Source organism: Artemia franciscana, unplaced genomic scaffold, assembly GCF_032884065.1.
Source record: "Artemia franciscana unplaced genomic scaffold, ASM3288406v1 PGA_scaffold_23, whole genome shotgun sequence".
NCBI lineage: Eukaryota > Metazoa > Arthropoda > Branchiopoda > Anostraca > Artemiidae > Artemia > Artemia franciscana.
Window position 1 is genome coordinate 1,492,028 of NW_027062649.1, and position 12,607 is coordinate 1,504,634.

The window sequence follows — 12,607 nt, forward strand, 5'->3', positions numbered from 1 at the left end:
TGACATGAAAAATAATATTTAACACCATTACAGAAAAATTCTATCTATGCTCTTTGACAACCTAGATAAACTTACACTCTTTCGATTTGGTTAAATTATTTGAGTAAAAGTTGTAATAGAAGTAGACCTGAAAGTTTCACCTTAATACCCTAAGTCGTTCTAGGGGTAATAATGAGATGTCTTATTGGCAACCAGCCTACACACAGAGCGTTTTGATTCGATTTTAACGCAGAATTTGCTTTTTATGCATAGTAGGAAAATTGCATAAATGTGGAGGGTGACATACCTAATATTCCTAGATATATAGTTAGAGGACTGTTTGCCTATTCTTTATATTTTATATAAACTGTTTACATATCCTTTAAATTTTAATTTGAAGTATTTGGAAAATTATGAGCTTAAGAGGAGGGCTGATTGCCCTCTAATCGCTTTTAACTCTTAAAAGGGGCACTAGAACTTTTAATTTTAATCGAAAAAAGTTTAAATGATATTACTAGCTATGCTAAAGCAGTGCTGCATATGACATTGCTTATATGGCCTTTTGAATACCTGTATGAATGTAGTCTCTTTTTTAATTGATACTCCACCTAAAATTTTCTTAGAAGTTTCAACTTAATCCCCAGCCGTCATTAGCTACAATAACTTTAGAAGTAGCGTACATATAGTGTCTTCTGGCTAGTTCGAGTCCGCCCAAACTTACCCTGAAAAGTCTAACTTAATGATGCAAGGCGTTCTTGAGATATTGCCTTATCACCCTTTTGACAATCTACTTGATCATAGTTTGTTTTGATATAGTTCAAAAACTGCCTAAATCCTCCTCGAAAGCTTCACCCTAATACTATGAGCTTGTTTAGTAGTAATAGTTGTAATGGCAGTAGTTGCACTATTTGAAGTATGAACATAGAACCTTCGGTTTTCTTAACATCCCCTTCAACACACGATGGAAGTTTCAACCACCAATCGTTCCTGAAGTATTGCTGATAAGTCCTCTTGGCAACTGTTGTTGACTTAGCATGTATTTTTTTTAGTTCAATACAGTTTTTAAATCTCTCAAAATTTCTACCTTGATAACCTTAGCTTTAGTAGCAGTAGTAGTAGCACCAGTAGCTGTAGCAATAGTATTAGTAGTAATAGCAGTAGAATTAATATTAGTTACCTTTATCAGTAGTAGTAGTAACTAGTAATAATAATAGCAGGGGTAGAAGCAGTTGCATTATGAGGCAAATATTGTCCTTTTGTTTAGTTTAACATCTCAGACAACAAGCCCTGTAAGCTTTAACTTCACACACAAAACTGTTATTAAAATATTGCTTATATACTATTCTGCCAACCTGCATACGGATGGCGTGTGGTGATTCAGTGTACCTCCCCCTCTCCTGAAAATTCCCTGAGGAGTTCAACTTCACACCCTTAGGTATAGTTGTAATAGTGGTCACAGTAGTAATATTAGTACTCAATTTAACAGAATTATCCATTGCTATGACGTTACCGATATGTCCTTTTGATAACCTGTATATTCATATGCTTCTTGAAATTTTCATATTAATTCTCTTAGCGTTAAAAGTAGATGTAATAGAAGTAATAATAAGCAGTAGTAGTAAAGTAGTAAAGTAGTAATAAGTGGTAGTAGAAGTAGTAAGTAGTGGTAGAACTAATAAACGCAGCAATAGCAGTAATATTAATAGTAGCGTGATTTTATTGCCTTATGGTCAATTGATCTTTCGCTATAAGCCCTTCTTTGAATGCATATAACATCTTTTGATTTAGTAAAAATTTCCACTCAATATTCTCTCAAATTTTACCTTCATAGACTTAGCCTTAATTGTACCATTATCACAATAGCTGTGGCGGTAGTAGGAGAAGTAGTAGCGGTGTTAGTATTGTATCAGTAGAAGTAGTAGTAATGTAAATATGTTCTGAGACCATACTGGCTGTGCATGACATATGAAAACAAGAAAGGAAATAATAAACGAAAAGAGAAAAATCAAATAGGTGAAAAACGACGATTTTGTCAGCCAGTAGCGAAACATGAAAATGAAAATCAAGCAAATATTTCGACAAGGATCTCCGCCAAGTCATCCTCAGTGCTAAAAAACTCAGAAAGAGAAAAAAAAAGAAAAAAAGAGCAACAAAATCTAACCTTCTTAAGTGAACTCTACGAGAGGAGAAATGACGCTGAATCAAACAACACTGAATCAAATCAATGAAAGAGAAGTTACCAATTAGATTGAATAAATATCCTTTGCATTGCAACGGATTTCACCTGTCTACAATTTCGGTTTTCATTAGATATGAGGACAGGTCTTAAATTAGACTGGGTGAAAATATTCATAGAGTCTGACCTACTAAGAGGAGAAATAGTAAAGAGTATTCTTGATTATAAGCCGTCATGGTCGCTTATTACTCAATCAGAGGAAGAAATGAAAATCCTCTGAAATTTGAAAAAAGATAAAAATACAGTAATTACAAGAGCGTACAAAGGAAACACAGTTGCGATTATGGATTCTGCAGATTATCAAAATAAAATAAATACCCTTTTATTAGATAAAAACACTTACAATTAAAATAAAAACTATCTCACAGATAAATACACCAAACAGTTGAGAAAATAAATAGAAATTTTAAAAGACAATAGACTAATCACCCCTCAACTGTGCAAAAAATTTTACCTCAAAGGTTATTCAACCCCAAAATTTTATGGTCTACCCAAAATCCATAAGATGGATGCTCCATTACGTCCTATTATAGCATGTTATAGTTCTCCAGCTACAGGTGTAGGAAGATCCTTAGCTACAATTTTCAAGCCTCTTCTAAAAAACCCAGAAATCTTATATAAAAAATTACATAAATCTTGTTGAGAAGCTGAAAAATTAGAGTATAACAGAAAAAACTATCTTATCTAGTTTTGATGCAGTTTCCATGTACACTTTATGCGATGTCCATAAATGTGAACAGGCCTAACAAAGAAAATTAGAAGAAAATTCCGCTTAGTCAGATTATAAAACCTTGGAAACTGATGCAATAATGACGCTTGTACGTCTTTGCAGCAAGTTTTCTTTATATTTTATTTTTAGAGAGAATTGTTACATGATATTCATAGATCAATCTGCTTTTAATAGTTTCCTCTTAAAACACTCTATCTGGTTTCGCTTCATTGATGATATTCTTGCAGTTTGGGAACATGGTCAGGACCAAAAAAAGATTTTTTGGCGCATTTGAACTCATTTGATTCGAAACTTCAGTTCACAATAGAACTTGAAGATTCAGGAAAGCTCCCTTTCTTGGATGTTTGAATTATAAAAATACTCCTAGCCTTGAATTTTCTATATATAGAAAGCCGACCCGTAAGGATCGGTATCTATATTTCTCGTCGAATCACCCTCCTTGTGTAAAAAGAGGGGTATTAAACTCTTTGGTCGACGGGGTTCTAAAAATATGATCACGTAATCATGTAAAATCCGAGTTAGATTACGGCAAAGATATTCTATTCTGTAATGGCTACACGATCAATCTCATTGAAAATATAATAGATAGACGATTAAAAACTTATAACAGGGAAATAGGCAGCCCATCCCCCTTGATTTAGTTACACTGGCAATTGAATAAAAAGAATTCGAAACTAAATTCGAAACTGAACAAAAAGTTGAACATTTCTTCAACTGAGGAAATGATAAAACGGACCCTCTACTGGGTTATGGTGTCTAAAGAGTCCCGTATTCATGTGGAAAATTTTGCATTAGCAGGACCCATCAACAACTAGGGGAACGACTGAATAAACACAAAATTTTAATAGCTAAGTCCCTGAGATTTGAAAATAAAAATGATAACTTTGATTTAGCTCTGGCCCAGCATATATACGAAAATCCTGACCATTTAGTTCTTATTGAAGAGGCAAGTTTAATACCGTAAATGGCCTACTGTAATCTTTTAAAGAGGCAATTGAGATTGAAAAACAACAACATATAAATAGAAATATTGCTATAAATAGAGACACGGGAGATATTTCCTTAAGCCCAATTTATAACAACTTAATATTAAAAGACTACGAATATTTTCGCCCAGTCTAGTTTAAGACAACCTGTCCGCATATCTAATAAAAACCAAAATTGTAGACAGGCAAAATCTGTTGCAAGGCAAAGGATACTTATTCAATCTAATTGGTAACTTCTCTTTCATTGATTCCAAATTGGCTTTGTGTTGTTTGATCCAGTGTCTTTTCTCTTCTCGTAGAGTTCTCTTGAGAAGGTTAGATTTTGTTGCTTGTTTTTTCTTTGTTTTTTTTCCTCTTTCGTATTTTTTTTTAGCACTGAGGACGACTTGGTGGAGATCCTTGTCGATATATTTGCTTGATTTTCATTTTCATATTTTGCAAATGGCTGACAAAATCCTCGTTTTTCACCTATTTGATATTTCTCTTTTTGTTTATTATACCCTTTCTTGTTTTCATCCGTAGCAGTGATAGTAGTAATAGCAGTATTAATAACAGTAGGAAATTTTGCCTTGATACGGTAAGCCGTTCCCAAAATATTGCTGATGTGCCCTTTGACCCCCTTTTGACACTCTTTTCATCTTAATACTCTAAGCCTCACAAGTTGTTGCATTTGAAGTTGTAGTTGTAGTAGTTTAGATGCAGTAGTAGTATTAGTAAAAACTCCATAGTAGTAGTGTTAGTATTGGAACGCATATATTGTCTTTTTGTCAATTGATCTTTTTCTTTAAGTATTCTCTGAAAGTTCCAATTTAGTACCGAAATCCATTCTTGAGATACGCCTTTTTTACAAATTGCATGCACATAGTGTGTTTTATTTAGTTTAAAGTCCCCCTCATTATTCAGTAAAAATTTTCACGGTCCCACGTGTAGGCTTAATTTTACTAGTAGTGGTAGTTGTAGGAACAGTAGCAGCAGTAATAATTTATTATTATTGGTAGCTGTAAAAGCAGTATTAACAGTGCTAAAAATGGTAGTAGCAGATACATGTTGCCTTTTGGTCATTTGAACATTCTGCTCATGATGTCTAAGAAGTTTCCTCTTGATACTGTAAGCCGTTTCAAAATATTGCTGATACGCACCTATCAGCAATCTACATGCAAATGATATGTTTTGATCCAGTTCAACTTCCCCTCAACGTTTTCTTAGATGTTTATTTTAATATCCTCAGCCTTAGTAGTTCTCGCTACAGCAGTAGTAGTTTTAGTGATAATAGTGGTAGTAGTAGTAGTAGTAGTAGATGTGGTAATAGTGGTAGTTGTAGTAAAAGTATTAGCAGTAGCGTGCAAATACTGTCTTTTTGATCAATTGATCATCTGCCTTATCATATCCTGAAAGTTCCAAGTTAGATGACTGAGTCATTCCCCAGTTACGCCCTTTTGGCAATCCATATCCACACAACGTGTTTTGATTTAGTTCAACACTCCCCTCAACATTCCTTGAAAGACTCACCTAAATGTCCTTTGTATTTTAGGAAATTGAAGGTCAAACATGCATACCTTTCTCAATAATATATATTATATGCAAAGTAAGAACGAATTGCCTAACTTACGGCACTTTCCTAAGGGCTATGAGGGGGGGATTGGTTTGACATTCCCAAAGGTATAATTACTGGACCTTCCTAAAATGCTGAAAAAAATAGACGTCTCAAAATTTTGATTGGATGTTTGATTTTGGGAAATGATGGGCGGTGGTGGGCTGGTTTCCCTCAAATCACTTTCGACTCTTGAAAGGGGCACTATAATTTCCTTTTTCAAATGAAATTAGCCCAATGTATTGTTTTTACAACCACCCATTGCACAAACACATTATTTTCTCCCAGGGTAAAACTTAAAACACTAAAACCCTTGGGTTCTGGGTTTTTTCCCCACCCTGGAGGAGTTTTTACATGTCCTTGGACCATTTTGAACAAAATAACTGTCTCACAATTTCAAACAGATGGCTTTGGTAAAAAGAGGGTTAGTTGGGGAGGGGGGCTATTTTCCCTCCGTCACTTTTGAGTCTTACAAGGGAACTACAAATTCCAACTTCCAAACAAATGAACCTCCTGTATAGTTTATACAACCAACCTTTCCATAAGAAAACTGATATACCACCTAGGCACAACTTAAAACCCTTGTACCCAGCGTCTGGGGGTTGTTTCAATCCCAAAAGCCTCATTATATGATATTTGGACAATTTCGAGTAGAATGACTATTTAAAAATTTCGATTGGATGTATTTAGGGAAAAAGAAGTGGGAGGGGGCTATTCGCCCCGCGATCCCTTTTGATTCTTATAAACGGTACTAGTACTTTTGATTTTCAATCGAATAAACTACCTCCAAAGTGTATATAACCATCTTACAAGAAAACTTTTATACCCCCTGGGCACAACTTAAAACCCTTGTACCCAGCGTCTGGGGGTTGTTTCAATCCCGAAAGCATCGTTATATGATATTTGGACAATTTTGAGTAGAATGACTATTTAAAAATTTCGATTGGATGTATTTAGGGAAAAAGAAGTGGGAGGGGGCTATTCGCCCTACGATCCCTTTTAATTCCTATAAACGGCACTAGTACTTTTGATTTTTAATCGAATAAACTACCTTCAAAGTGTATATAACCATTTTACAAGAAAACTTATATACCCCTTGGGCACAACTTCAAATCCTTGCTACCAGCCTCTGGGGGTTTATTTCAACCCCGAAAGCATCTTTATATGATAATTGGACTATTTTGAATAAAGTGGCCATCTAAAATTTCTATTGGATGCATTTAGAGAAAAAAGACGTGGGAGGGGGCTATTCGCCCTACAATTCTTATAAAGGGTACTATCACTTCTGACTTTAATCGAATAAACTACCTCCAAAGTGTATAATGAAAAAAGAAATCATTAATGCAACAGCACAAACCTCCAAATTGTATGTAACCATCCCTTCTATAAAAACCGTTTATAAATAAATAGATAGATGAGTGTATTTAAAAAAAAACCCGTAAATATTGTAAAAACCGTTTATATTAAACATAGGCAACTAGTATAGCTTATAGCCTTATAGCTTCTAAGGGTTGTGGGGGGGGGGGTCAACTACGCTGAACAAAATGACTATCTCAAAGTTTTGATTCAACGTGTTTGGGGAATGATGGGGGTTTTCGATCGAATAAGTTCCTTTTGAAGTTTCTACGACACATCATTCTACGATTTGCCCTGGTCTAAAAAAGAATACATTGTTCCAACATCGTTCTTTTCTTAAGCAGCGCTATTGCGCTGCCTATGATATTCCCATTCTGAAGTCTATCAATGTCATAATTACCTGGTAAGTGATTATTCTTCCTCAATGATACCAATATAATGCCAATATATACCATATATATACCAATATAATATGATTTCGATAATATAGCAAAAGGAAATTGAAAAACTATAGACAGCCAGCCGACATACACAAAATCAAGTGGAAAGCTGTATAGTTGGCAAGGATTCAGTAACCCCAAGGGATATCACTCCTCATTGTCATCTTGCAAGGTTAAGGCGATCCTAGTTTTGTTTAGACGGATTCTCAAAATACCTAATCTAACACCACAAATAGACCATGCAAGTAGAATAATCTTTTTAAGGATAAGGACAGAGAATCAAACAGTTCGTGGTAACGAACTGTCGGTAGGAACCACCCGGCTCAATAGTAGCAGAAACTAAAAAAACGGAATTTTAATACCAATTAAATAAAAAAAAACAAGTTTGTTAGCTCAAAGTAAGGAGCGACATTAAAACTTAAAACGAACAGAAATTACTTCGTATATGAAAGGGGCTGCTTCCTCATCAACGCTCCGCTCTTTACGCTAAAGTTTGACTCTTTCTCTCAACTTTGATTTTTAAAACAGTAAAAAAAAAAATAGCGTAAAGAGCGGGGCGTTGATGAGGAAGCAGCCCTTTTCATATTCGAAGTAATTTCTGTTCGTTTTAAGTTTTAATAAGCCCCTAGTTAAAAAACTAGACCCCTCCCATGCCCATTTTTTTCCAAAGTCACCATATCAAAATTTTGAGACAGCCATTTTGTTCAGCATAGTCGAAAAATCTAATAACTATGTCTTAGAGGACGACTTAATCGCCCATAGTCCCCTGGGGAAGGGCTACAAATTATTAACTTTGCACATTGTTTACATACTGTATTGATTATTAGGAAGTGTACTGACATTTTCAGGGCGGATTTTTTCTGATGGTGGTAGGGGTCGGGGGTAGCGTTAGAGGATCTTTCCATGCACTTAAAACTTAAAACGATCTGAAACATTAAACATTAAAACAATAAAAACTTAAAACGAACAGAAATTGTTATGTATACGAGGGGTTCGTCCCCTCCTCGATACTTCACTGTTTACACTAAAGTATTTTTAGTAATTTAAAAAGAGCTATTTATTCTAATTAAACCACCTTTGTTATTCAGGGGCTATTCTTAAAGAGTTGGAACAAAATTCAAATTTTAGTGTAGAGAGTGAGGTATTGAAGAGGGGGCGATGCCTCATATAAGTAATAAAAATATACAAATATATAAGTTAATTACGTAAGATAGTTTGTAAGTTAAGTATATTTCTTACTAATAAAAACGTTTGTAAATAAAATTAAGTTCTTGTGCCCTTTTTAAGTAACCAAAAAAGTTGGAGGGCCAATAGGCTCCCTCCCTCGCTCCTTTTTTTTCAAAATCGTCCGATTCAATCCGATTTTTTTCAAAGTCATTTATCCAAAAAAATTAAATTAATATGCAAATTTCGTTTTAATTATTCATGTAAGCTACGGTGAGCCAAAATCAAAACCTGTATTAATTAAAAAATATTCATTAAATAAAAAAAACTATTTTTTCTAACTGAAATTAAGGAGTGACATAAAAACTTAGAACAAACAGAAATTATTCCGTATATGAAAGTGGCTGTCCCGTCCTCAATGCCCCGCTCTTTACGCTAAAGTTTGACTCTTTCTCAAAACTCTACTTTTGAAAAAATACAAAGAACTTTAGCGTCAAGAGCGGGACATAGAGGACTGAACAGTCCCTTTCATATTTGTAGTGATTTCTGTTCGTTTTAAGTTTTAATGTCACTTCTTATTTTCAGTTAAAAAAAACTTTTTATTTTATTTTAGAGAGCTCAAGACGGGAGCAGCTCCGGCATTTTATTTACATAGAAGAAGCAATGCAATATATCTCATATGCAAACACAAAAAGCTTTGATCATGACGAAAGAAATAAAAGCATTTAAAGATGTAAATGATTTAGAAAGTGTTAATTGTGGATTTAATCGAACAGTTCGTGGTAACGAAATGTGGTAAAGAGCGACCCAGCTCAATAGTAACCGAAACTATAAAAAAACGAATTTTCATAACAACAGGTACATCAAAAGAATCGCATTTTAATGCTGATTTTAAATATATAAGTTTCATCAAGTTTAGATGTACCCATCGAAAGTTAAGAGCCTGAGAAAATTGGCTTTATTTTAGAAAATAGGGGTAAACACCCCTTGAAAGCCATAGAATATTAACGAAAATCACACCATCAGATTCGGCGTATCAGAGAACCCTACTATAGAATTTTCAAGCTTGTTTTTACAAAAATGTGGAATTTTGTATTTTTTTGCCACACGACAGATAACGGATGCGTGTTTATTTGGTTTTTTTTTCCCAGGGGTGATCTTTTCTACCCAGTGGTCCTAGAATGTCGTAAGAGGGCTTATTATAACGGAAATTAAAAGTTCTAGTTCCCTTTCTGAGTTACCAAAAAATTGGAGGGCACCTAGGCCCCCTCCCACGCTCATTTTTCCCCAAAGTCACCAGATCATAACTTTGAGATGGCCATTTTATTCAACATAGCCAAAAAACCTAATAACTATGTCTTTGGCGACGACTTACTCCCCCACATTCCCCGTGGGTGGGGCTGCATGTTACAAACTTTGACCAGTGTTTACATACAGTAATAGTTATTGGGAAGCGTAAAGACACTTTCAGGGGAATATTTTTTGGTTTGGGGGAGGGGTTGAGGGGAGTGGGTTACACGGGGGGAACTTAAATGGGGGAATTTGTAATGGGGGAAGAAAATTTCCATGAAGGGGGCGTAAGATTTCTTAGCATTTTTTGAAAAAAAAAACAATGAAAGAATAAATAAGAAAAAGTTTTTCGACTGAAAGTAAGGAGCAGCATTAAAATTTAAAACGAACAGAAATTATTATGCACATGAGGGGTTCAGCTCCCCCTAATGCCTTGCTCTTTCGCTAAAGTAATTTTTTTACTTCAATTTATTAACTTCAACTATTTATTCTACGAGCTTTGTGATTCAGGGGTCATTCTTAAGGAATTAGGACAAAATTTAAGCTTAGTGTAAATAGCGAGGTATTGAAGAGGGGGTGAACCCGCTCATATAAGTAATAAAAACATACGAATATAGAAGTTCGTTACGTAAGTTACTTCGTAAGTTACGTATATTTTTACTAATAAAAACGTTCGTAAAAAATAAAAGTTCTAGTTGTCTTTTTAAATAACCAAAAAATTGGAGGGTAACTAGGATTACTCACGCACTCCTTTTTTTCTCAAAATTGTCCGATCAAAACTTTGAGAAAGCCATTTAGCCAAAAAAATAAATTAATATGCAAATTTCGTTTTAATTGTTCATTTGCGGAGAGCCAAAATCAAAACATGCATTAATTCAAAAACGTTCAGAAATTAAATAAAAAACAAGTTTTTTAACTGAAAGTAAGGAGCGACATTAAAACTTAAAACGAGTAGAAATTACTCCGTATATGAAAGGGGCTGCTCCCTCCTCAACGCCCCGCTCTTTACGCTAAAGTTTTTTACTATTTTAAAAGGTAGAGTTGAAAAAGTGTAAAACTTTAGCGTAAAGATCGGGGCGTTGAGAAGGGAACAGCCCCTTTCATATACGGAGTAATTTCTACTCGTTTTAAGTTTTAATGTCGCTCCTTACTTTCAGTTAAGAAAAACTTATTTTTTTTAAATTTATTTGTAAACTAGAGGCAGAATGAAGTTCTTGATCAGCTCAATATCCTCTTATTGTTTAACTCAACATTTCAATATCTGTACATTTTCACTTTAGCCGTAGTTCCTTTAAAGAAGGTAAAACCGTTAAAACACATTAAAACATTTTTAATTCCATTAAAACATAAAAAACTAATAATCCGCTTTCATAAAATGATTCTCATGTCAATAGCTTTGATAAATGTAGATATCCTCTCCAAAATAATTTCCTGCCTATTTGCATTCAGTTTAAAAAATACTGTAATATTATAATGTCCAGCTTTTGAAGGTGGCTGTCTAGATCAGGCACAAGATAGAGTTTAAAAAGAGGACTAACCGTTACTTCCCAAGAATGTTTCAGACCTCTGTGCTGCTCAAAGTTTACCCTTAGCCCTTGATCAATGTTGATCGTTGACCAGGGGTGGTGTAGGGGAGGGGGAGTAGAGGGGTTACTTGTCCCGGGAGAAGAAATTTTAGGGGTGCATATTTCAAATAGATAATCTAATGGTTATAATCATTTTGTAATTTTTAAATTTTATTAATAAGGTAGAGGGTATAGTAAATAAATGAAATGAATTAATAAACTATTAAATAGTTAATAAAATAAAATTAAATGAAAACAAAAAAATTAAGTAATAATAGTTAAATAAAAATAATCAAAATAGCTAAATTGCATTGTTAAATAATTAATAAGTTGCAGTCAATTTTGCGCTAATCAAGATTTTGAACAGGGTGCAAAAGAGGCCATATCCTGGCTCTACGAATAAAGTCAAGCCAAATAGCCAAGGCACAAATACTTATGTTCAAAGGGCCAACGTATAAGTTTTATGTCTATAACATTGATTATTTCAAAACAGTTTTCTAATCAATAGCTCAAAATAAACTAGTGAAAAATTTTGGAATATGAAATGCATACTATTATAACCTGCAATTATTAATACTGGCAGATAGTAAAAGAAGAATGGAAGTAGATTGCTTGTCTTAAATTTGTAACTTGAAGGTTCAATAAATATTTTGTACTGAAATTAAATTTAACTTTATGGGCTCATTGTAATTTAAATTAATAGACTTTTCCAAAAAAAAGGAATAATATTACTTACAGAACAGGAAGTGGTATTATGAGGTCAGGTCCAGGTTTATTCCTTCGCTTTTGAAGAAGAGAAAGTTCATCAAAAGATGTCAAACTGTTGTCTGACATTTGATGTTAGCCTAAAAATCAAAAATCCGCAAAAAAGTAAGAGGCCGAACCTACTCCAGAATATGTTGAAACCATTTTGACGAAAAACCAGTTTTGATAGAGGCAAAACAAAAAACTTCTGAATTTGTAAACATTACTATTCAACTACTGTTACGACATGAAACGCTAACAGAATTTGTAATTTATATAATTAGTGATGTTAAAGTCATTTCACGGTTAGTATGTTTATTTTTTCTCTTTTAACCCATGGTTACAAATAGAAGTGTTGCTACCCAATTTCTTTGTGTGGGGGGTCATATTATTGTACTGACTTGGTTGTCTATTTTAAATGCCAAGATGGAGAACCAGATAAAATAGTAATAAATGGCGGTAAAACTGTTATAACTGTGGTTAAATCACAGCGCTTTGTTCTATAATTTTACATTCCTAATTTTGT

General features: G+C 34.0%; 1 protein-coding gene across 1 annotated transcript in view; it reads right to left on the reverse strand.

The window, feature by feature from the left end:
- LOC136041440 (calcium release-activated calcium channel protein 1-like) overlaps nucleotides 1-12,291 on the reverse strand; it is a 38,275-nt gene extending 25,984 nt beyond the window's left edge. Inside the window, exon 1 of the mRNA XM_065726108.1 lies at nucleotides 12,074-12,291. Coding sequence (XP_065582180.1) covers nucleotides 12,074-12,171 — 98 coding nt within the window. The 5' untranslated portion in view covers nucleotides 12,172-12,291. The remainder of the gene's footprint in view (nucleotides 1-12,073) is intronic.
- Between the last annotated feature and the right edge of the window lie 316 nt (nucleotides 12,292-12,607).